Source organism: Schistocerca gregaria, chromosome X (genome assembly GCF_023897955.1).
Source record: "Schistocerca gregaria isolate iqSchGreg1 chromosome X, iqSchGreg1.2, whole genome shotgun sequence".
Lineage (NCBI taxonomy): Eukaryota > Metazoa > Arthropoda > Insecta > Orthoptera > Acrididae > Schistocerca > Schistocerca gregaria.
The window spans coordinates 593,239,434-593,267,134 of record NC_064931.1 but is presented as its reverse complement, the minus strand read 5'-3'; the positions used below and the strand labels follow the sequence as shown (position 1 = coordinate 593,267,134).

The 27,701-nt window shown below is 38.4% G+C and overlaps 1 protein-coding gene across 1 annotated transcript in view; it reads right to left on the bottom strand.

Moving 5' to 3' along the window:
* Nucleotides 1-27,297, bottom strand: part of LOC126298393 (probable methylthioribulose-1-phosphate dehydratase) — a 98,519-nt gene extending 71,222 nt beyond the window's left edge. The window contains exons 1-2 of the mRNA XM_049989701.1: nt 27,116-27,297; nt 26,358-26,435 (exon numbers count right to left, since the gene is read on the bottom strand). Coding sequence (XP_049845658.1) covers nt 26,358-26,435; nt 27,116-27,187 — 150 coding nt within the window. The 5' untranslated portion in view covers nt 27,188-27,297. The remainder of the gene's footprint in view (nt 1-26,357; nt 26,436-27,115) is intronic.
* Between the last annotated feature and the right edge of the window lie 404 nt (nt 27,298-27,701).

The window sequence follows — 27,701 nt, the reverse complement described above, 5'->3', positions numbered from 1 at the left end:
AAACATAAAATTTAAAACATCAACTTTCCTTTTCCTGTCTTTTATTGCCTCGCCAGACTGGTTGACAAGAGACTGGATAGAAGCCTTCATCTGGCTTAGTGATTTTATATAGGACCACAATTTTCTTTGGCTATTGGTGATATCTTTCATTAAAGTATGAATGTAAAAGTAGTTGTATGTTTTGAGCATTGACCTTTTTATAGACATGAATTTCTACTAAATTTTGCCTGGCAACATTTTCACATCATCTTCTGCCCTGAGAATTCAAAAATGTATATTCCGAAGCATTTTCCGAATTTGTTATTAAATCACAGTGGGTCTTTTCCATCCTTAATACACTTACTTGGCATACACTTCTCCATAGTGTGATATAAAATCAGTTTCAACTCTGTCCCAAATTCCCCTACGTCCATCGTATTTGAAATAAATGGTGTCCATTCATTGTATAAATAAGATGTTAACAACTGCCTGTCTGCTCTTTCCCGCATAAATGCTGCCTAGCCTTTTTTAATGGATTCGTTAACTTTAGCAGTCATTGTCACTACCAGGTGTAGAAGTAGTAAACTGGAATTTGGCTGCAATAATTACACATCTGTTCTTTAAAACTGATAGCTAATCTCCATTGCAATTTATACATTTCTCCCACCTCTCTGTCAGGCTATGAATGCCACACAAAAAATACAGTTCTTTTTTTGAACCAGCCAGCAAGCCATTTCCATACATTTTCATATGAACTGAAGCGTTGTTCAGCTTGTCCCAGTGATGCAAACAGATAATAATCAGACGGAGCCAAGTCTGGGGAATAAGCCGCATACCCTAGTATTTCCCAACTGAAAGCTTCAATCGTTTCCCTGACCCGTTTTGTTGTGTGTGATGGGGCACTGTCATGGAGCAATATTACTTTGTGTTGCCCTTTCTATGTGCTGGTTCTTTTTCACGTAATGCTCAATTTAAATTGATAATTTGCTGTTGGCAGCAATAAGTGTTAACAGTTTCACCAGGTTTTAGCCGCTCATAATAGATAACATGCTTCTGATACCACCGAACACAGAGCATTGTCTTCTTTCCAAAGCAATTTGGTCTTGCAATGGATGTCAGTGGTTTGCTTGGATTCAGCCATGATTAGGATTCTCAAAATATGTCCATTTTTTTATCACCTGTCACTATTTGATCAATGGAGAAATGACTTCCTTTTGTACCTGGCGAGCAGCATTTCACAAGTGGTCTTTTGATTTTCTTGCGGTCTTTCATTCAGTTCATTCGGAACCCATTTTCCAACTCTCTACACGTTTCCCATAGCTTTCAACCAAAGAGGAATGGCTTTCTGCGTCACATTGTTCCACGAGTTCCTGCTGAGTTTGAGGATCATCTTATCCAATAAGGCCCGCAATTCATTGTCTCTGAACTTTTTCAGTGGTTTCTCGCATTCAACATTTCTCATGTCCATATCACCACTCTTGATTTTTTTAACCATTCAAAACACTGTGTTTTCCGAAGAGCACATTTGCCAAAAGCTTCAACAAGCATTCAATGCAATTCTGCTGCAGCTTTCTTGAAATAGACATTTGTCACCAACCATTACAGGAAGTAGATGGCGCTGCAGACGCAGTCTCATGGGACCTACACTGATGGCTAGAACCATCCATAATCACAAATCCTGGTCTCTATACTGACACTATTGATAAGGTCAGTCAAGAACTCGATCCCACACTGTTAGTAACAAGAATGCGTCATTATTCCTAACTCCTGTTTATGTGGCAGCTAACAGCTGCTCACGCCTTTTCCTATACATCTGGTCAGTTTAGTGCAACATTAGACAAGGTGTATTATAATTAATGGCGTAAACGCATACAGTTGAAAGTACATGATACTAGAAGCAAAAAAGTCTCAGTAAACATAGGGTTGTAAATGCATAACTTAAGAGCTACGTGCAATTTTTCTATTTTCAATACTGTGAAACCTCTTCTACTGCAAGTTCTTTACTGTCCATATTTTGGGAAATGGTAGTATGGACTAAAATTAAAAAAAAAAAGGTCCGGCAAACATGTGCTTTCAAATTGCATACCTTAAAAGCTACAAGAACTTTATCATCAGAAGAGTTGTGTTCAAAGTAGCAAAGATGAACAAGTGTTCATAGCTCTTAAGGAATGCATTTTAGAGCACATGTTTACTGGACTTTTTCTTCTTCCAAACTACCAGTTCCCAAAATATGGAAAGCAAAGAACTTGCAGTAGAAGAGATTTGTTTCACAGCATCGAATATGAAAAATTGCTCGTATCTCTTAAGGTATACATTTTTGACTCCATGTTTACTGAGACTTTTTTCCTTCTAGTATTGTGTACTTTCAACTGTATGTATTTACACCATTAATTATGATACATCCTGTATAATGTATGACACCCCCCCCCCCCCCTTTCACAATAGAGGACATCACCTCCTTCAAGCATCAGGAATGTGTCTCACTGGCACATTTCATTAAAAATGTCTTAGGCGGATCTGTTTCACTGTATATCTGAAGCAGTGCAAGAGACTAATATAAATTATTGTGACAGCAGGTCCCATCTCTCGCCTCAGAAAATGTCAATCTGGTTACATGTAAGTATACTGTTGCACAGTCTCAGTTTCACTGGTGTAGCTGCAGTTATAGCTGCCCCTCTCCAAAGAACAATCCTTCGATATCTTCATAAAGTAGCATTTTATGGTATATTTCTTTACTCATTTGTGTTTGTTTGTATATAAGATGCAAACACTGCATCACATTAGATTCTGTGACAACTTCTAATTCTAACTTAGACCAATTTCCAAGTTTATTAAACTGTAGAGTTATGTAACTGTGTGTTTGTGTGTCATCAACTTCTGGCTTTCAAATATCAGCACTGGTCTATGGAATAGGCTGCTTCAATGGTCAGGTAATGTGCATAGCATACACTGTGTAGCCATTGGGACGACTTCCCTTTCCACCGGCTGAGATGCGACTTTTGCTTGGTATTAATAAAACCAAATGGCAACTCTCAAAAGTGAGATGTGGCTTGTAAATTCTTAAGATACCTCAGATGGTGGCTCAGTACAAGAGTCTGATGAGATGTGCATCATGGCAGACTGATAGAAAAACTGACCCTTTGACTACAATTGCTTTTAAAACAGTCAAGAGAAAATAGCAAGAATAAAATACATTCCCAATGATATGCATGTGTGACTGCCCCAATTATGTAAAAACCCACATGCACATGACAATGAATTCAATACAGATCACCAAAAAATGAGTTTGTAACATTAATGTTCATGTTACTAGCAATTTAGTAAAACAGCTCATTGAAGTTACTGTAAACTGATCTAGATCTGTACAAGATGTAAGGACATGGAAAAATTCCAATGTGTGCGGAGTTAAGACTGGCAACAGTGCAAATGCTCTCCTTCACAGGGATGTGGGCCATGGAATTCCATAATGGCTGATGACACCTTACCAGAATCTTAGGACTGCAGAATAAATAGTTTACAATATATGCACAATAAAGGAACATGTTATGTTTCAACCCAGTTTCAGACAGATGAAACAGTATTTTCCAAGTCTTCATCCAACAATACAATTTGTAGCAGAGAGAGAGCCTTTATTTTATTGTTTATGGTTCTGCAAAGTAAGGCTACTCAAATTAAGTATGAATTTTTCAAAATTTCAGCAGCAGATAAATGCAAAAAGGGAAATAAAGCAGCTACAGCAGATTGCTTGCAGGATGCACATCACATCAGACAGGGGACAGCAAAGAAGGGACGGAATTGCAGGAATGATTCAAGACAATCTGAACTGAGCATGTTCACTGTTTACATATTGCAATAATCTATGTATGATTTCTAATTCACTTTCTGTTAATTGAAATATAAATTTCGACTTTCAGAACTTCTTGCAATATGGTTATATTGTGTTACATAAATCTATTTTCTTTTCTGAGTTGAGTAATGTGTATTACTTCCAAATATGTCAAATATTTGAACTATTAATATAAACAAACAATATAATTACATCTTCATGCCCATAAACAGTCACAAACAGGTGACCTCCACAACAGTTGGCACCATTTGGCCTCCAGAGGCGAACATCAGAAAGTCAACATGTATATTTGTCCTTGGGAAATATAATTCGTTGCTATCTATTCTTATTTTATTATAACAAAAACATGACAGTGCAAACAATTACAGAGGCATATATGTGTGACTTCAGTCTGCCAGTCTTTTTTCTTCCATGCCAGATTTTTCCTTTCCTGACCTGTAACTGCAGTTTGTTGTTGTTGCTCTCTTACACTGCAACGACTTTCAGCTGAGCATGATCAATCTTTGTATTTCATCACAGTATTTGTATCTCAGTCAGTGTCAGGCCTCTTCAGCCTCTTACTCATCGAACTTTCTCTTTTTAACACTTTTGCTGCTTCCCTGAGGGGTCACTTTCAGCATCAAACCTGTCTTCACCTGACTGAGAACATCATTTGCGGACAGTACTCTTGCCTTATCAATACCACCTACACAGCCCCCTCTTAAAAAGGAACCATTTATACCGTTATGTTCGTATCATTTGTACAAATTAATGAAAAAGTCAAAACCATTCACTGCATAGTTTCTTACATGATACCTGCAGCAGAGGTGGATTATTTTCTGCTTGCAATGGATCATCACCTATTTCAACATATTATTTTCTTGCCTGTGCCTTCACACTTTTTTGCCCAACCCTGCATTTCATGTTTTTAGTTCTTAATTTTTTTTTTCTTTTAACAACATACCAAGTTCAGTATGCAGGACTGTTCTTATTTTAACCACTGCAACAGCTCTCTTCTGTTTTAGCATTTTGTTTAAAATTATGCTGAGACATTTTGAATGTTCCATGAAGTGCATTTGCAAGTCAGCAGTTTCTTCACTCACTGCAGGACATGAACTTGCAGCTATTTGAATACCTTCTGGAGTAAAATGTTTAACATCACTTCACTGCTTAATCAGTCAGGAAAGAGCAGAAGGAGAGCTACAGCTGAATTCTGGAAACACAGCTCAGTAAGAAAGGGAAGCTGTTAATTATACCGAACAGGCAAGTTGCAATTAACAGAATGAGATTTTTACTCTGCAGCAGTGTGTGCGCTGATACAAAACTTCCTGACAGATTAAAACTGTGTGCTGGACCGAGACTCGAACTTGGGACTTTTGCCTTTCATGGGCAAATGGTCTACCAACTGAGCTACCCTAGCATGACTCATGCCCCGTCCTCACAGCCTGGAAGTTTCAAATTGCAATTAGCCAAACAGACCACCTCAGTTTTCTGATGAGCCACAACTCAACAGATGAGCCTCACATAATTAATAAAGTTATTAATACAAGATACCCATTATTTCCCGAATCCTCTTTTCATCAATACATTGGACATCCATCGTTCCAATTCTTCTGTCTTCCTGAGCCACTGACACATTAAGATGAAGTAGAACTTAGCGTACAGGATTTGTATGCCTGTGAGCTTTATCAACCTCATGTAGTTTGAAAGTCACACATCTCGGTGAGAGTTCCAAATAACTAGCACTTTATATGGTGCTTAGCTTTAGTCTTTCAGCTGGGAGGATCTGAATGTAGTGAGGCAGACTACTTCAATTATTGGAAATGTTTTTACAGAGTTAGTAGAGTCTGCTATGATGCTAGGGAAATGGAAGTCAGTTCCAACATTTCTGTGTGCCTACTCCGGACACTAGTTGTTGGGAAGTATTTTGTTCTAATGTCCATTCTTCATTAAGTGTTTAGTGCAGCTTCAGGATTCACGTGATTACTGCCATGTTTAATTGGAGGTGTAATGAGTGGGACTGTTCACTGAAGTTTGCAGTCTTTCAGTAATATAGTAGCGACAATCTTGGAAAATTCACCAGGAATTCTAAATTCACTGACCTTACACCCAGTCACCTTGGTTCAGCTCCAAGGCATTCACTGGTCCTGTGGCATGCAGAATATTATGGGCATGATAAGCATTACTTGTTCAAATAGCACTACTTTTTTTTATTTATTCACAAAAATTGTCTAATTATCTACAAAAGCATGTTCATTCTTAAACAGAGAGTCACTCTTGTCGGTAAGTACTTCAGACTAACAACAGACTGCCAGGAAACTAAGAGGTTATTGTACTAAGCAGTGAAGATAAAATAAAAACATACTAGCAACAGGAACAGACAATTGAAATTTTGTGAGGATAGGAGAAGGAATCAGAGGAAAAATAATAAAATGTTTTAGCACACTGTTAAATGAAGACACTGACAACAGTATTGACATCCAGAATCCAAACACCAATGGTGAAGAGACAGACAAACCACATTTAAATAATGAACACAACCCCTAACGTGACAGTAAAGGCAAAAACTGAGGAACATGAAAAAATAGAAAATGACACCACATTTTGGTGAACTCCGTACTGATATGATAAAGGCAGCTGGGACAAAAGATTTGCATTGGCTGTACAAAACTTTTTTTTCTTTTTTTTCCTTCAGTCATCTGGGATGAGAAGCAAACTCCTAATTGACAAAGAAAGGAAATAGAATGAAATGTGGAAAATAATGAGTATCAATGTTGTCCTATACCTTAAAGTAGTTGAAAAAACTGATACAAGGGAGGTTTAGGACAATGGTCAAACAACTCTAGGGTTACAAGGAAGACAAATCCAGAAAATAAACACAGACCACAGATTTTTTTTCGGACAAGAACTATACTGGAGAAGCACTGAGAATTGGGGAAGTATATTACCGACGTATTTCCAGAGAGAAAAGTCATATGGATGTATCATAAGACAAAAAATTTGGAAATGCCTTAAAGATATAAATGTGTAAAGCTTTCCGATTAACAAGATGAAAATGTTATATCATGTGTGTGACAGGTTTGAGAGCACATGGAGGATCTGAGTTGTTTAAACACACAAGAGTTCATCAAGAATGTTTATCAACACTAATATTTACGTTAATCATGTTCTGATAGTTTGGAATCAAAAGTGTAAGAGCAAGAAAAACTGAGTACTTGGAATAACCAGTTTAGAGTGGTCCAGCTACCTATACGCAAAATGAAGACAGTGGAAATTTCAGACAACAAGGAACATAAAGTTCAAATATTATTTTAGATTGAACTATACTGGACTCCGTTCTCAGCTTTAAATAAATTGCCCTGAAAAACTTAAGGGTGAACTGACAAATGAAACTAACATTAATTTTCAGTGGAAATGGTTGGAAGTCTGGGAGCATGTTGCCAGAAGTCTTCCAGTCATGTACAGAAAATTGGACGTCACGTGGTCTGAGGTCACCAAGACTATAGCACCAAATGGGGCTGGCCCCATGAAATGAAACAGTTGGATGAACGGGAAAAGACAGTGTGTGTGTTAATTAGTAGGCAGTTACAGTGCACTGTGGCAGTGGTCTGTATTACAACATAGTCCAGAGGCAACATTTCGATGACTTAACATGGTAAACAACCATCGGAAAACTGAAAAAATGACTAAGTATGATGATGTAGCACAAGGGTTTGGTATTGCTTACAGCACTGTTTCATGTGCAGGGGGAGCATTCCTAGAAGAGGAGGAGGTGGACAACCATTAAACTACAGCAGCAAATGATCACTGTATTATGCAACAGGCAAGAAAGGACCCACACCTAACAGTAGGTGCAACTGGAACCACATTTAACAGAACTTCAAGGCACACAATCTTACATTCCACAGTGGCATGACAACTGCATGGAAGTGGTCCATTTGTCCAACAACCAGTGTGTAGTGTTCCACTGGCACCCGCACATCAGCTGCACCATTTGTGATGACAGCAAGAGTATAGGGACTGCACCAACAAGGAATGGGTTATGCTGTTCTTGTAGTGATTCTGGGCATACCCTCATATCGCAAGAGGTGGGGAAATGTAGTACGCCCAGGAACACTGTCTGACATGATCATTTTAGTCATAGAGATGCATAATGTTGAATGGATGTACTGACCTCCAAATCTTTGAACATAGTAAACTCATCAGTCAATGTTATTGTGACATGTACTCTTTCTCCATGTGCGTCTGTTCAGGACTGCATTTAGCCCTGACCACTTTCCTGGATGACAATACACGGCATCTATACTCAATGTTAACAAATTTCTCTTCTTCAGAAACGCTTTCCTTCCCATTGCCAGTCTACATTTTATATCCTCTCTACTTTGACCATCATCAGTTATTTTGCTCCCCAAATAGCAAAACTCCCTTACTACTTTAAGTGTCTCACTTCCTAATCTAATTCCCTCAGCATCACCCGACTTAATTCGACTACATTCCATTATCCTCATTTTGCTTTTGTTGATGATCATCTTATATCTTCCTTTCAAGCACTATCCATTCCGTTCAACTTCTACTCCAAGTCCTTTGCTGTCTCTGACAGAATTACGATGTCATCGGCGAACCTCAAAGTTTTTATTTCTTCTCCATGGACTTTAATACCTACTCCGAATTTTTCTTTTGTTTCCTTCACTGCTTGCTCAATATACAGATTGAATAACATCGGGGAGAGACTACAGCCCTGTCTCACTCCCTTCCCAACCACTGCTTCCCTTTCATGTCCCTCAGCTCTTATAACTGCCATCTGGTTTCTGTACAAATTGTAAATAGCCTTTCGCTCCCTGTATTTTACCCCTGCCACCTTCACAATTTGAAAGAGAGTATTCCAGTCAACATTGTCAAAAGCTTTCTCTAAGTCTACAAATGCTAGAAACGTAGGTTTGTCCTTCCTTAATCTAGCTTCTAAGATAAGTCGTAGGGTCAGTATTGCCTCACGAGTTCCAACATTTCTACGGAATCCAAATTGATCTTCCCCGAGGTTGGCTTCTACTAGTTTTTCCATTCGTCTGTAAAGAATTCGCGATTGCATTTTGTGACTTATTAAACTGATACACTCCTGGAAATGGAAAAAAGAACACATTGACACCGGTGTGTCAGACCCACCATACTTGCTCCGGACACTGAGAGAGGGCTGTACAAGCAATGATCACACGCACGGCACAGCGGACGCACCAGGAACCGCGGTGTTGGCTGTCGAATGGCGCTAGCTGCGCAGCATTTGTGCACCGCCGCCGTCAGTGTCAGCCAGTTTGCTGTGGCATACGGAGCTCCATCGCAGTCTTTAACACTGGTAGCATGCCGCGACAGCGTGGACGTGAACCGTATGTGCAGCTGACGGACTTTGAGCGAGGGCGTATAGTGGGCATGCGGGAGGCCGGGTGGACGTACCGCCGAATTGCTCAACACGTGGGGCGTGAGGTCTCCACAGTACATCGATGTTGTCGCCAGTGGTCGGCGGAAGGTGCACGTGCCCGCCGACCTGGGACCGGACCGCAGCGACGCACGGATGCACGCCAAGACCGTAGGATCCTACGCAGTGCCGTAGGGGACCGCACTGCCACTTCCCAGCAAATTAGAGACACTGTTGCTCCTGGGGTATCGGCGAGGACCATTCGCAACCGTCTCCATGAAGCTGGGCTACGGTCCCGCACACCGTTAGGCCGTCTTCCGCTCACGCCCCAACATCGTGCAGCCCGCCTCCAGTGGCGTCGCGACAGGTGTGAATGGAGGGACGAATGGAGATGTGTCGTCTTCAGCGATGAGAGTCGCTTCTGCCTTGGTGCCAATGATGGTCGTATGCGTGTTTGGTGCCGTGCAGGTGAGCGCCACAATCAGGACTGCATACAACCGAGGCACACAGGGCCAACACCCGGCATCATGGTGTGGGGAGCGATCTCCTACACTGGCCGTACACCTCTGGTGATCGTCGAGGGGACACTGAATAGTGCACGGTACATCCAAACCGTCATCGAACCCATCGTTCTACCATTCCTAGACCGGCAAGGGAACTTGCTGTTCCAACAGGACAATGCACGTCCGCATGTATCCCGTGCCACCCAACGTGCTCTAGAAGGTGTAAGTCAACTACCCTGGCCAGCAAGATCTCCGGATCTGTCCTCCATTGAGCATGTTTGGGACTGGATGAAGCGTCGTCTCACGCGGTCTGCACGTCAAACACGAACGCTGGTCCAACTGAGGCGCCAGGTGGAAATGGCATGGCAAGCCGTTCCACGGGACTACATCCAGCATCTCTACGATCGTCTCCATGGGAGAATAGCAGCCTGCATTGCTGCGAAAGGTGGATATACACTGTACTAGTGCCGACATTGTGCATGCTGTGTTGCCTGTGTCTATGTGCCTGTGGTTCTGTCAGTGTGATCATGTGATGTATCTGACCCCAGGAATGCGTCAATAAAGTTTCCCCTTCCTGGGACAATGGATTCACGGTGTTCTTATTTCAATTTCCAGGAGTGTAGTTCGGTAATTTTCCCATCTGTCAACACCTGCTTTCTTTGGGATTGGAATTATTATATTCTTCTTGAAGTCTGAGTGTATTTCGCCTGTTTCATACATCTTGCTCACCAGATGGTAGAGTTTTGTCAGGACTGGCTCTCCCAAGGCCGTCAGTAGTTCCAATGGAATGTTGTCTATTCCCGGGGCCTTGTTTCGACTCAGGTCTTTCAGTGCTCTGTCAAACTCTTCACGCAGTATCGTATCTCCCATTTCATCTTCATCTACATCTTCTTCCATTTCCATAATATTGTCCTCATGTATATCGCCCTTGTATAGACCCTCTATATACTTCTTCCACCTTTCTGCTTTCCCTTCTTTGCTTAGGACTGGGTTTCCATCTGAGCAATTGACATTCATACAAGTGGTCCTCTTTTCTCCAAAGGTCTCTTTAATTTTCCTGTAAGCAGTATCTATCTTACCCCCTAGTGAGATAAGCATCTACATCCTTACATTTGTCCTCTAGCCATCCCTGCTTAGCCATTTTGCACTTCCTGTCGCTCTCATTTTTGAGACATTTGTATTCCTTTTTGCCTGCTTCATTTACTGCATTTTTATATTTTCTCCTTTCATCAATTAAATTCAATATTTCTTCTGTTACCCAAGGATTTCTACTAGCCCTCGTCTTTTTACCTACTTGATCCTCTGCTGCCTTCACTACTTCATTCCTCAAAGCTACCCATTCTTCCTCTATTGTATTTCTTTCCCCCAATCCTGTCAATTGCTCCCTTATGCTCTCCTTGAAACTCCGTACAACCTCTGGTTCTTTTAGTTTTGCCAGGTCCCATCTTCTTAAATTCCCACCTTTTTGCAGTTACTTTAGTTTTAATCGAACCTACTTTGACAAAGGTGTAGGACACGTAAATGGTGACTACAGACAAAGAAATATAATATGAAGAAAAACTGGAACTGTGGAAATGTGCTGGACTAAAAAAATGTAGGAAGACTAGAAGAAATGACGAGTGCTAGTGCACGACACCTGAGAAACTGGAGTTGGAAAATGGATATCATCTCTGTAGGGTATATCTTCCAGGTAGTTTCAAGGGCATCTAAGAACTCTAAGATGATAAACTATAACTTTTCTGATCACTTTTCATCTCAATTTGCATCTGCATAATTGCACACTGAGTGCATTCTAATATACAGATAGTGAAAAGAACTGAACAAATACAGGAGTTCATACACATTAAACAATCTTGAAACCGCAGTAAAACACAATGACTTAAGTAGGAAAAACACCTAGTTTTGAAGTGTAGTTGCAGGAGTACGAATAAAATGATGTGTTCATTGATGTTAATACTAATCATATATATGTATCCTGTAAACTGACTTGTTCCACATCATTCAATAAATGACTCATTCAAATGATCTATGGACTATGTAACTAACTGACTGACTAATTTCATGCCTCTCTAAACAAGTGAGGATGCTCTACAGTGAACTTCAGTGCAAATGTTATACTATGAACAGCTATAGCATAGGTTGTTATACCACCTGAAATACTGCCAACTGGTTAAAAAAGAAAAAAAAAATCAACACATCAACTACTCTTCATATTTAATTAGGAAGAGTTAAAAAATAATAAAGTCAAATAGGCCTTGTAGATCCTCTAGTTTGCTAACTGGGCAAATTTAGCTCCACAAATACTGTAGAGCTTCTCTAAGATGTGTACTATACTTCTTATGGGGCATTGATATGAAATACTACTTCACAATAATTTCCAGATGGCCCATAATATGAATGGTGGAAAACACCTCTACAACAGGTACTGCAAACAAAGAGCTTCCTGGCGTTTGATAACACTGCAAGGCAACAGATGTAAGGTTTGTTATGCAACACTGCACAGAGGAGAGACACAAGCTCACTTCCACAGTGGAAGACATATCGGTTCCTGTGCACTCTTCAAATGTGAAAATAATTATAAAAAGTAATTGCACATAGTGTATTTTTTCTGGTTTATTTATCTATGAAAGTTTGTGTTGCTAGGTGATAATTTATTAATTTTGCTATCATTGGTAGCCATACACAATTGTGACTTTATCATCTAATCTAATATGATTCCTTTCCAACATGAAATTCAGGGTGTTAAAGTATTCCAAATGTTTAGAGATGTAGTATGGACCAAAACAAGACAAAAATGCTCAATACAATGGGCTCTAAAGTGTATACCTTAAGAGCTATGACACTTTTTCCATCTTCACTACTGTGATCACTTCTACTTCAAGCTCTTTGCTACAGCAAATGGCCTACAGGATGCAGTAAACAAATAAGAACACTCTCCACTGTTATTGTACATAGATAGTTCACAGTTTTGGATAATTGCAGTTGATACATAAATTATAATAGGACCAGTTTGTATTTTGGTAAGTCTGCGAAATGCTTTCATGTTGCAGTTTTTTTCTTGCACATGTCATAATGGATAGCTATTACTCCACACAGGACATTGCAGCCACGCTTATTACAGTCTGGGAAATGGAAGCAACACTCAGGCCCATGCCGTGTATGCTGAAAAATATCTATGACCAACATGGAGTTTTTCAGAGTGTGTGTAATTCTGTAAGGTATATGACAAAAGCATGCCATACTATGGAATGACCATATTGAGCATCCCCTTAGGAATAGCTCACATGTGCAGCTCGTATGTAATTAGGAGGAGATTACATTAGAAGTTCTGTTGTGTCACAGTAACAGAAGAATGTGTCTTCATTTGTTTACTGCCTTCTGTAGATTGTTTGTAATAGCAATGTGCTTGTTATATAATAAATGTGTTACACAAAAGGGAAGATGGACAAGTCCTCACAGCTCTTAAGGTATGCATGTTAGAGATCATGTTTATTTTCCTATTCTTGTTTTGGTCGAGACTACCACTTCTCAAAATATGGAACACTTTCTTCATTAACACAATGTACATTAATTCTTAAATTTGCAACCATGAGAAATGAATGATGAGACAGTAGCGGGATCTAACACAGTACACCAACTACCTGCTCCATGCCCTTAGCAGTGAAGTAGCACTATGGAAACTATTGACATGCATTATTTTAGAGTTAGAAGGGTAGAAGTGGCATACAACTCATGTACTATTTACGTCTGGATGTGCTGTACATCATACTCAGTTAAAGCACCTAAGATTATTTCCTTCACATTGCCTCAAAGGTTTTGTAGCATGTCACGATAACATGTTTGTGATTAACACCAGAAAATTCAAATCTACTGCAGATGGACAAAAGTGGCACTTGTGAGCATTTTTTAACAAATCCCACTGAACTTTCTACACAGGTATTCAGCTGCAATATTGAAGCCGATTTCAGTGAAGCACTCCACCACTCTTTGGAAATGGGTTTTGTTTAGTGAGATGATTACACGTGTGCTCAGTGAACTCCAGCAGCAGATACCATAAGAGAGACAGTGCTTATCACAAAGTACGCCTTCCAGGACAATTCAAGCAACATCCCATTTCCTACAGCATACATCTTCCAAATAATCTCAAGTTCATACAGAAGCTCACTAAATGTCTTACTTCCTGTGCACAATTCGTAAACTGAGAAAGAATTGGGGGCAAATAATAATGATACATGAGGTACCCTCTACCACACATTGGAAAGTGGCTTGTGGAATGTAGTCTTACACAGCAAAGCAATTATCTTGCATAGTCTCAATCACTACCAAAAGCCTAAAAGCCACCAGTAGCTACAGCAATGATCATCACATCACAGTAACAAACACCCAACAAATCACGAGAATACCACAGTGCCCAACAGTTTCTGGTATACCACCTCATGGAAACACTGAGTATGACACTACAAAATCTAGGTGTAACTGCTAACACATCCGTCCTAGTGTTTAAAATTCTTTAACTACAACATTGCGAGTTCAAGAATAAAATCTCTTCAAGCTACCAACATTGTTTGCATTTATTTTGAAGCAGTGGCGCAGAGAGTTTTAATTAATTTATATATATAATTATTGAAAGAATGTGGGAAAAAGAAATGCACATAGATTTGCTGACCCAAGAGTCAAATATAAAATGAGTCTATGAAGGAGAAGTGAAGTGTTGAAAAACTTTCTGAAGCTGCAGCTGCCCAATTTCATGGAGAGCAGGCAAAGGTAACTGTCGTGGGGCTTTGAAATTATGATTTTGAAATGATAATGTGCATATAATTATCCATTTATAGAATATTGAAAAACTTATCTATAGGAAAGTATTATTCGATAAGAGACAGTTCAACAAGACAGTATAGCAACACAAATCTGTGAGGGGAATTTTGGCAGCTGAAATTGGGAAAAGGGTAGAATATCAGGTAACTATGCTCAAAATCACAGAAAACTTAAATATTAAAAAACTTGCAAAATCAGATACACAATTATTTTATAAATAAATGTTTACACTTGAAATTCAATAAGCAGGAAAGGTTTTAATGTTCAAGACACAACACTTACAACAAATGAGCATGAAGTACCACCACTTGTCATAACCCAAACCACTTCACACGTTGCACACATTGCTAACCTATCATGAAGTATAGGGGTATTTCAAAGAGGTTAAAAATTTCAAAAGTGGTAGAAAGTAGTATGGGATTGTTTTTCGGTTATGAGATGTACTGACCAAAGAAGCAAATTTCAAAGTGCAGAAAAGGGCCATAAGAATAATACTTAAAAGCTGTAGTCGGTTGCAGTGTAACGAAATGTTTAGAAAGAATTGGGTATCCTTACTGAGCTAAACGAGTTCATCTACCAGTCTGTTGCTCACATCAGGAAAAACATTAGTAAGAATGCCACAAACAGTTCTATACATAATGGTAGAATGAGAGCTAGTTTGGTCTTACATTTACAAAGGAAAAGTTAACTCTAAACAACATTTTCTTTCTGGGAGTCCTCCCTTCCTTTCCAGTGCCTTTTATCCAGCCAGCACTGGTTAAGGACTGACATGGTGCATCTCCAGTCTAACAGCGAAGAGAGGCTATTACTATGATGATGTAACAACTCCCAAAGGCTATCCCTCTAAACCATATATGTCACACTACAATAAACATTAACGATGTAATGCTCTTTACAGGAAAATCATACACCCTTGATTACTACTAAGTAATACTAGGCCTAATGTGTCACCATTTTTCTGAGTTCAACATCTCGTCATCATGTGGAGATAACTCAGTTTTCCAGACATGCAGAAGGGAATCTAGGACAGGTATTGCAGCATACTCGAGGTTCTAAAGTCATATGCAGGTGTTTGTGTAATTACTTATTTAGAGACTAAGTGAATAGTGTATAATTATGTTTCAACTTATTAACAAACTTGTTCCAACTACATGCAAACATAAGATTACTGCATGTTAAGTACAAGTGACTAAGGTAGTGGATCTTTGTTGAAGACTGTGGCCTCAGATTTGTGAGGATGTAAACTCACAAACAGACATTCTGTCTGACCATCCTGCTTTAGGTTTCCTGTGGTTGTCCCATATCATATCACTCAATGAGATCACAGCTGACCACCAGTCCACTGCTAATTAAACGTGTCATAACATGTTGACACGTATGACTTCTTTTTTTTTTTTTTTTTTTTTTCTTTTAACAAAAATATCTAGTATTATTGAAAAATGATCCTTGGATGAATAAATTATTGCCATTAGTAGTAGAAAACTATTGATCCATATCATCATTCCAGCATTTATCAATGCAACTCAGTGATTGATGCAACATGTCACTACATACTTCAATGGCAAGTAACTGAAAAGTAATCATGGAGACACTCAAACCAGTAGATGCCCAGGAATAGTAACAATTGTTTACTGGGTAAAATGACACAAACATAAAAAAATAAAGGGTATGGAACCTGTGTAAGTTGTAGAGAGTTTCATACCAAGTGTTAGGCACTGACTGACTGCAACAAGAAAAGGAATACAGTAGATGACATATGGTTAGCTTTGAGAGATGAAATAGTGAAGATAGCAGATGATCAAATAAGTACAAAGACAAGGCCTAGTTGAAAACCTTTGATATCACAGGCTATATTGAATTTAACTGAAGAAAGGAGAAAATATAAAAATGCAGCAAATAAAGCAGGTGAAAGGGATTGCAAACACCTTACTTACAACTTTGACAGGAAATGCAAAATCACTAAGTGGGAATGGCTTAAGGACAAATGTAAGGATGTAGAAGTATTCATAACTAGGGAAAGAGAGATACTGCCTATAGAAAAATTAAAGAGGCCTTTGGAGAAAAGAGAAGCAGGAATCACAAGAGTTCAGATGGAAAACTATTACTAAGCAAAGAAGGGAAAGCTGAAAGATGGAAAGACTATAGAGAGGAGATATACAAGAGAAATAAACTTTAAGGCAATATTTTAGGAAAGTAAGAGGAAGAAGAAGACGAAGAAGAGCTGGGAAATACGGTACTGCGAGAACAATTTCACAGAGCACTGAAAGACTGAAGTCGAAACAAGGCCCTGGAAGTAGATGGCATTCCGTGAGAGTTACTAATAGCCTTGGGAAAGCCAGCCATGACAAAACTGTTCCTCCTGATGTGCAAGACATATGAGGCAGGGGAAATACCATCAGACTTCAAGCAAAATGTAGTAATAAAAAATATAATAATAAATAAAAATGTATGTACCAACAGGTGTGAATAGTACCAAGCTATCAATTAAATAAGTCATGGCTGCCAAATACTAAGATGAATTATTCACAGAACAATGGAAAAACTGGTAGAAGCTGACCTCGCAGATGATCAGTTCCAATTCCAGAGAAATATAGAAACACACAAGGCAATACTGACACTACGACATCATCTAGAAGATAAGTTAAGGTCACGAAAACTTATGTTTGAAGCATTTGTAGACTTACAGAAAGCTTTTGACAGTGGTGACTGGAATACTCTCTTTAATTTGTAAAGGTAGCAGGGGTAAAATACAGGGAGTGAATAGCTATTTACAACTTGTAAAGAAATCAGGTGGCTGCTATATGAGCTGAGGGGCATGAAAGGGTAATGGTTGAGGAGGGAGTCAGACAGGTTTGTAGCCAATCCTCAATGTTATTCAATGTTTACACTGAACAAGCAGTGAAGGAAACCAAACAAAAATTGGAGAAGGAATTAAAAATCCCGGGAGAAGCAATAAATACTTTGACATTTGCTAATGACATTATACTTCTGTCAGAGATAGCAAAGGACTTGGAAGAGCTGTTGAATATAATTGACAGTGTGAAATGTGGATAAAGGGGCTTATGGCAGCCCACGTCAAACGTGGATGATAAACAGTTCAGACAAGAGAACAGAAGCATTTGAAATGTGGTGCTACAGAAGAATGTAGAAGATTAGATGGGTAGATCATGTAACCAGTGAAGAGGTACGGAATAAAATTATGGAGTACAGAAATTTGTGGCATAACTTGACTAAAATAAGGGATTGGTTGATATAACACATTCTGAGACATCACAGGATCATTAATTTAGTACTGGAGAGATGTATGTGGCGTAAAACTTCCAAGGAGAGACCAAAAGATGCATACAAAAAAGAGGTTCAGAAGGATGTACATTGCAGTCGTTATTTGGAGATGTAGAGGCTTGCACGTGATAGAGTAGCGTAGACAGCTGCACGAAACCAGTATACCAACTGACAACCATAGCATGCTGTGCCTTTCCCCTCCCATACCCCCACCCCCCTCCCCCTCCAAGCATGATACATGTTGTGGGACTCAACAGTTCACTCTAATCATAAAGCCATATTCATTAGCATTTCAAACACTTAATATTGTAGTATCTAATTCCTCTGATGTTTCACAAAAAGACACCTCAAACACTGCAGCCATGATCATGCTGCTAGCACACTAAACTGTTGTAATTGTGAGCAATGTAAAGAAATCTTTGTATTAAGCTACTGATAAAGTTCTGAAGAGTTTACATGCATGGTTCAATGCCAACAGGTTGTAAATGTAAATATAACCAAACACAAAAATGTAAAATGTGTCAAAACAAAAAGCTTAACCTGATAGGTGGTAACAAGCTGCAAAAACTATAAAACTGTTAGCAATGCATACTGATCAGGATCTGAATTAGAAAGGGCTTGTAGTTTAGTTTAGTAATGTCATGTTCCATAGATCATTTTAACGATTATTTTATCCATATGATACAACAATAATGAAGCTTTGTCATTTTACACTCTCCTTTAGCTTCTGTAATAATATTTTTGTGTAAATAAATTGTGGTTTAAAGGAAATTTTGACACTGTAGGAAAAAACTGAAGAGTTACTTTCATACATTCAACATAAGCAAATGAAAGTACCTCAACACAGAATGAGTGTAATAAACTTACTCAGAGACATGCAAGTCGCATAAACATATTTTATACAGCACAGCTCAAGAGAAAACTAAATTCAGATAACTGAAAACATTATATATTTAAAGTATGTTTCACTAATTTAAGTGAACATATTTGCTCAAAGTAATGCCAACCACACACAAAATTTTATGAGTATCTACATCCACATAAATATTCTGCAAACTTCAGTACAGCCCATGGCAGAAGTTACTTTGTAGCACAGAATTATTCCACACTATTATTCCACTGTCAAATGTAGAAACGGAAAAATGGTTGCCTGTATGCCTCTGTAGGCACCTTAATCTTCCCCATTTTTTCCTTCTCCTTGCACAAGATGCATGTTGCAGATCAGATAATCTAATCATTCTGCAGTCTGTTTAATATGCTGGTTCTCTACAACTTCCTCAACAGTGCTTCACAAAAAGATTGCCATCTTCTCCTCTCTCAGGATTCCCATCTATCATCATGAAGAATTTCCATAAAACTCTAGCATTTTGCAAGTTACCTCCTTTATGGGCAGATATGATGATGCACCCAAGAACTTCTCAGAACTTTCCCATAAAGCTGCAGTTGGCCAATCATGTTCCCTGCAACTGATGTTACAATCTCGTTCCATATAATGTTGGTTTGCTGTATATATTAAATTGATTTGAATGAGAAACAAGCATTTGTGTTTCAACATTAAAGGAATGTTTCTTCTATCCATCCTCGTAGCTTACATTCATCCACATCCAAAGTAAACTGTATCCAGCACATGAACTAGCAATTCTGTAAGTCATCCTCAACTCCTCTGCAGTCATATAATGCCACTTTCTAAAACACAAAAGCATTAACAGTAAACAGTCTCAGATTACTGCTCACTCTACCTGACACAGCATCTATTTGCATGGAGAACAGGAGAGGTCCTACCACATTTCCCTGGGGGTACTCCTGATGTTACCTTTGCAGTTCGTTGTCCGAGACAATTTACTAAACATACGCTCAGCAAGCCACCTTATGGTGTTTGGCACAGGATACTTCATGTACCACTATCACTTCCCCCTTTCTGTTTCAGTCATGAATGGTACACGGGAAAATAATTGTAGACTAGTGTAATCGTTAGCTCCAAATCTCACAAATTTCACCTTCAAGGCATTTTCACAATATACGTAAAAAGAAGCAATATTTTGTCAATTCTTTTAGTAATGTGTGCTCTCAGAATCTTAACAGAAAACCACACCTCAATGCACTAAGCCTCTTGTAGCATCTGCACTGGAGTTTAATGAGCATATCTGGGACACTTTCACACTTACCAAATGAACCTATAACAAAATGTGCTGCTCTTCTTCAGAGCATATCTTTTTCCTATATCAATCCTATCTGGTATGGATCCCAGACTAACAAGCAATATTCAAGCATTGGTCGAACATGGGTTTTTTAGAATGAGATTTTCACTCTGCAGCGGAGTATGCGCTGATATGAAACTTCCTGGCAGATTAAAACTGTGTGCCCGACCGAGACTCGAACTCGGGACCTTTGCCTTTCGCGGGCAAGTGCTCTACCATCGGAGCTACTGAAGCACAACTCACGCCCGGTCCTCACAGCCAGTTTGGAAGGTAGGAGACGAGATACTGGCAGAAGTAAGGCTGCGAGGACCGGGTGTGAGTCGTGCTTTGGTAGCTCCGATGGTAGAGCACTTGCCCGCGAAAGGCAAAGGTCCCGAGTTCGAGTCTCGGTTGGGCACACAGTTTTAATCTGCCAGGAAATTTCATGGATTTTTTAAGTTACCTCTTTCATGGGCAGCCTTCAGTTGCCAAGGGTTCTTCCAATTAATCTTAGTCTGGCATCTGCCTCACCTGTGATTTGTTTTAAGTGCTCATTCCACTTTACATCACTGAATATGCATATTCCCAGAATTTTTATGAATGTTACATGCAGTACGTTACATTTGTTTATGCAGAGGGGCAACTGCCAATCCCTGCACCTAGTGTCCATCCTCTGCAGGTCTTCCAAATTTTTGAAGCACTGAGGCGTCTTTTAATACAACCGCATCATCTTTGAAAAGCTTCATGAAAGTTCCAATGTTAGCCATTAGGTACTATAACATGCTCTTGACATACACCTGAAGTGACTTTTACATCTGAATATTTATCTCCATTAAGAATGACATGCTGTGTTCCATTTGCTACAAACCCTTCAACCCAATCAAAAAGTTGGTCTTATTTCCATACACTATCATTTTGTCCATTAGGTAACAGAACAAAGGTGTAACGAATGTCTCCTGAAAGTCAAGGAACATGGCATCAAAATGGCACTGGTATCCTTATGTCTCTCCCGGAAGAACAGAGTGAGCTGGATTTCACATTATTTGTCCAAGAGATTTTCAGTCTCCAGTATTATCACAATACGTGAGCATAATACAATTTTTAAAAAAATCTACAACATACTGACACTACTGGTGTAGTCCACCTATTCAATGACCATTCCTGAAAAATAGGAGCAACCTGCACCTTTTTCCAATCACTGGCAATGCTTCATTTGATGTCCATGCAATAATTTGAAAACAGTACAATCTTCCTCAGTGAAAAAGTTTTGGAAAAATAATTTAGGATCATAAAGACACCAGAACTTTTTAAGAGTTTTTGTCACATCAATAGAAAGAATTTTGAATTCACCGAACGCTTAATAGATGTCTCTTCTTATTCTAATTTTGACTTATGCAGTTCTGTTTGTCTATGAGGCTTTCGTCATGCTTAAATCTGCAGTGACGCTCTTTGTTTTCAGGTCAGCTTTCAAGCAGTTTCCTCCCTCTAGGAAAATGCTCAAAGATCCTGCACAAGACTAGTGTTACAGGTATTGGTCTATAATTTTGTGGATGTTCTATGTACAGTAACTCAGGAAGTCTTATAAAGGAAGAGCAGTGAAGTTTTATGAATGAACTAATGTTGGAGGTCATGTGTGAATATCTACTGCACATTAAATAGAACATAGCTGCAAATCTAGTTGCAATACAACTGGGCACATAATTTGTTTACAATTTAAGTTATTCATAGTTTTCAGATATCTGTTTGGCATAGATGTTCCTTACTACATGAAAAAAATTCCAAGTGAGGTGGTACAGAACACTGTACTATATCACACAGTACTTTAGTTACATACAGTAACAAACACTGAATTTACGGAGGAGCAAAATTCAGACTCATCTAGAATTAGGATTTTGTTATTACCTTGAGTTATTTACACTGATTTACTGCCCCATTCTAGACCAAATTGAGTTATCCTTCTCTCCAAAATAACGCTTTACCTCATCACACATCCATCTCTCTGATACTCTAGTAAACACATTTTTTTTTTAAGTTTTGATAGAAAACATTTGTAACCTTTTTGAGAACTCTGGCAATAAGGTCAAGAGCCACCCTATATTAAACACACACTAAACCACCAATAAGTCCAACAAATGTCATTGGGACACATTTACAGTTTGTGGTTTTACCTAAACACAGTGAGCTGATTGGTAAAAGGCTAGAACTCTCAGTCACTAAATATTCTGTTGATACTGACTAACTAGAAGTGTTGGGCAAAGCAATATGAACACTTAAAAAGTATTCATTGTACAAAAGCATGTAATCAGAATAATAGTGGGAGCCCACCCTAGATCACCTTGCAGATATTTATTTAATTAACTCGGCATATTCACAGTACCATCACAATACATCTACTACTTACAAAATTTGTTGTTAATAATCCATCCCAATTCAAAAATAATAGCAAAATGCATAGCTGCACACTAGAAGGAAGAATGCTCTTCACTATTACAGGTTAAATCTGACTTTGGCATAGAAAGGGGTGAATTATGCTGCCACAAAAATCCGATCAGTTGCCAAAGTCTGGCAGATAGCCAACCAGCATCTAAAAACAGATTAAAAATTTCTGAATGACACAGCTCCTCCTACACAATAGGTGAATTTTTGAACATGAAGTAGCAATTTTATAATGATTACATGTATGTTTAAACCCAATCCTAGATACATAACTCCAGAAAGGAGAGGAGAGATTTCACCCTTGCAGAAGGTAAAATCTTCTGTTATCAAAAAAGAACGAATTGACTGTTGAATGATTATAATCACTTAAAATAGTTTCATTTCATCCCACAGTGATCTTCAGACACTGAAAACGACATTATGCCCATTTCAATCATTACAGAAAATATAGCGAGGCTTACATATAGAGGAAGAAACCCTGGACTGCACAGTTATTTCTCTTGCTGTTCTGTCTATATAGACAGATCCTACACTAGCAAATAGTCTTGCTAGTAGACTAGAAGGACCATTTCACCTATCCATATTTAACACACATTCCTCAGTATCAATTCTAACACAGTCTCAATGCCTTGATAATGTTATACTACAAAGATACAAAGAGCATCATTACTAAATGTATAACGAAGCAAGCTATTTTCTGATAGTTTTCTCAGCCCTTCATTAACGCAGAAACTGCACCCTTTGTGCAGGATACCCAAATTGTTTTACATCAGCTTAGGTAGTGTAATGTAAATTACAGCTTTCAATGTTAAAATTGTGAATGAAATAGTTCAACCCACAAGCCAGATTAATAATGGCTCTTTAAATTGAGTATTTGAGATTGGTGTGTAACAACTTTTCTCACAGCGTAAGAAATGTTATGTAACTCTGCCTCTATCTTTCTCTTACACACACTGCACACACAAATTTAAGTAGCAAATATAATACTAACTGCCTATACAGATTTCATACAACACTTTCTCCATGGTGTAAGGGGCCAAGTGAGGTGGCACAGTGGTAAGATACTGAACTCTCATTTGGTATGTAGGTGGGTCATGAGGAACATTAAATACGAATTGTCAGCTTTGCCCATTGACTTAATGATAATGGCTACTGTGACATTGCCTTTTGGTGCATATATTCAGATTTTTTACAGTTAGTCAGTGAAGCCAATGAATGTGAAAGCAAAAAACCTGATTGTGATGACAGATTGCTCTGTAGCTTAGCCCAGGGTCTAGATTAGGTTCGAAGGTGACAGTTTGCTTGTGAGTTGGTGAACCCAAAGAATGTGAAACAAAGAAAATACTGTTGTAGTTACAGGCTGATCTGTAGTTTAGACAATGTTAAGAAAAACTGCCACTGATATCACATTAATAGTTGCCATGTTGTTTACAGAAATTGTCGCATGTTTCCTACATCACTGGTCAAAACTGATGGCTCTTATTATATATTTCCCTTTATCCTGATGGCGGTTCAAATACCTGCCTGGCCATTGTAATCTACACTCCTCCAACTCACTAAGGCAAATGCTGGGACAGTCTCTTTGAGAAGCAAACAGCAGATTTCCTGATTTTTCTTTCCTCAACCAGAACATCTACTTGGGTTCTAATGACATTGTAGTCATGGAAGTTAAACCCTAATCTTCCGTTTTCCTTCCCTTCATATTACTGTGGCAGACTCGGTAAATTGCGATTAGGTAGGATATGATTCTTTAAGAGAGGGATTAGACGTAGTTAAATATAAATCACTGTATGTTTGTAAGGAAATCATGTAGCAGGTCAGTACGTTGTTATAATTTTCCATCAAGAAAGTGGGTTATAATTGTAAAACTGACTCAACATCACAGTGAGAAGTCGCAATACGATTGATGGAACATGTAAACACCCCCTATAACTAATTATATCTGAAATGACCTCAGATGCACAATACCTACAGAGAGATCAATTTTAATATTTAGATCACTGACACTGAAATGTATATCAACAAATCTGTGACTTAATTATCTTACAGTGTCACTCCACATATACATCTGTTTATTAATACGGACACTATGCTTTGACAGGGTTTTCTTATAAAACTGAGCTTCCTCTGCACAAAATATTACTACAGAATCAGGAACTATAAAGGAAACATATCTTCAGAAATTTTATGTTTGGCTATGGATATATATCGGAGCTACAGAAATGGTAGAATTTTGACGGAAAACAGTTAATGCTGGTTTAATAATACTCTAGTCACTGGGAACCAAGCAATGGTTGTGAGATGTTCTGGAAGTGACAGTTAAAAATAAAATCAAATGTTGACAGAGAACCTGAGAGATGGTTCAGGCAAATAATTTGCAAATTTCCATTATTTCTTTCCTTTAGCAAGTATTCTGACTTCATAGTAAATGTTTGGTTCAACTCGTGCATATTACATGTGGGTTGTTGATGAAAGGAAGAAGAGGGCCCCAGAACAAGCACATGTCCTGCTACTTTTTAATAAACTGTAGGAAATACTGTGTGTAATGTTTGAATATGATTGACATACCATTATTCATATCCAGCTTCAAAATACTGGGGAATTATATAACACACTGGCACAATGTATATCTGCTCGCACCTCATTTAAACACGAATCTAAAACATAAGTAATGTAGTACAACTTGTCTTCTGCATCCCTGCCAAACTAAACACTTCTTTCTTTCACTAGAGGTTTCAAAAACAGCCAACACTGTCAGTGTACAGCCATGCTTTGTTATCTGGTACCAAGGTTTATATGAGTAAATGCCAAAGCATGACTTCTGAAGTGACAAGAAAATGTACCTGAACCCTCTACACATGACTTATCCTTTGTCAACTACATCCCCATCTGCTTTGCTTGATGAGCCACACAGTAGCATATTTTCTCCAAGTGGGTTAAGTAAGTATGGGGAGTTTGATTTATTGCATTTCAAAGTGCTAACTTTAAGTAACCAGTAACATCATTAAGGTGTTAAAAATGAATCAAAGTTCAGTTGACTGTAATATAATTTATTGATTTTCAGTTATACTTCCTTACATGACTACAATCAAATAGGCCATCAAAAAAATAATTGTTCCACTGTTCTTACCCTATAATAAAAATTAATTTGTCTACAATAATGTTGCCTTAATCCACTTACGTACTCCATTATGTGTCTCATAAATAGTAACAGTGGGGGTGGGGCTACTTCATTTCAAAATAACTGCTTATGCACATTTAGTCTCTCTACAATGTTTTGTTCTCCTTTCTACGACTTGTGAATTATGAGTACTACAGCACCCACTGTGAACTGCTTATCACTCCAACAAATTAACAGGTAGCAACAAACAAGCATGTTAGTTAAAATGCAGTACACCATAATGACAGCTAGACTATAGTTCATTTATACTAACAGGAGAGTATGCTTTGATGACGTATGCGCGTTTTTGTACTTCGTAAACAACATATCAAACACGTCTAAATATTTTAGACTGTGAGCTGGTGTTAACAACTGGGATTCAGACCGTGTAACACGCATGTGTTGCTTGGCTGTATGTCTGTTGGCGACGAGGGACGAGAACGCATAGCCGCAACTGTAGCAACAACTTCATACCTTCACCATCTCTTATTCATTTTCATTGCTTCTGACACTATATTATCAGTTGTTTCAAGCGGCTCATAAACCATTTGCCGAGGAATCATCTCCCTGTTTCTGTGGTAAGGTTTACTCCTGTTATTACTAGATACTAAATGGTAACTTTATTAGAAAAGAAACACGGATACTTAACACTTGCTGTATGTGGTCTCGCCTGCAGTATATGATGCACGGGAATAATTTATGCTACGTGTTACAGTTTGAATTAAATATGAAAACAAGTATTGTTATACACGGCGGCAAACTGAAAACTTACATCAAACGGCGGCTGGTGAAGATCTTGGGCACTTTTTTGAGCTTCAGGTGGTTTCGTAATTGTGGACGTCATTTTTACCTAAAACACAGAAATATTGTCTTTCTATGCAACCAACACTGCATGTAGTTCGTCTGCAGCGCAAAGTTATTATAGTTAGCGTACAGTAATATCTCTGAGAGTATGTACACGTACTGAACAGTTTTCAGGAAACAAAAGGCGTTTTGCCATGATCCTTGTGTTTTAATGTGCACACGTATAGGGAATAAACAGTTCAAAAGCAAACAGCTTCGCCGACACTACACTGAAGTGCCTCAATGAGCAGAATATTTATTTTCATTGTGTTTCTAAATAATGTATTATTGATTTACCGTTTCAAGAAAGAAAAATGATGAAAACTGCAGAAAACATTGCAAATATTTAAAGGAAAAATTTTTAAGCTGTCCATGGAAAGATTTCCACCAGAAATTCTGCTACACACCAGTCCATAATCAGGCGCACCAGATGAAGAGGGAATTGTTAGACAAATTAAAAGGTTAGAAATTAGCAAAGCATTTGGTGACGACGAAATTGTTACAGAACTTCAGAAATCAGTTGATAAAAACAAAGTGAAATGAAATTACATCGATAACGCATACTTAACGTTCGCTACTAATGCTTTCACCAACAGAATATGTCGCACAATAATAATTTACTTTTTACTATTTTGTTTAAATGTGGAAAAAAGTAGTATTACAAACGGGGTTATGCTAAAAACTTACGTCAAACGGCGACTGCACAAGATCTTGAACACTTTTTTGAGATTCAGGTGCTTTCCTAATTATGGACGTCATTTTTTACCTAAACCACGTAAATATAACCTTCCTCTACAACGAACACTGACTGAGTGACGCTGATCTGCAGCGCAAAGTTATTATAGTTTCAGCACATGAATATCTCTGAGAGGGTGTAAACGTACGTAATAATTTTCATGAAATAAACCGTTTTGTCATAACACTTGTGTTTTAATGTCCACACGTGTAGGGATCCAACAGATGGCACTACATAATAATGTTTTAATGAGCAGAATATTTATTTTGATTGTGATTCTGGATACCGATACAGTATTATTGGTATGCTTTACAAGAAAGACGACAGACGTTAACTGCACAGAACATTGCATCACTATAAAAAAAGATTTAAATCATCCATGGAAAGACTTCCACCAGAAATTCCCCCACATACCAATCCATGTTCAGACACCTCAGACGAAGAGGAATTGCTAAATAAATTAAAATGTTAAAAATTAAGAAATTATATGGTGAAGTCGAAAATGTTGCAGACATACTGAAATCAACTGGCCATAAA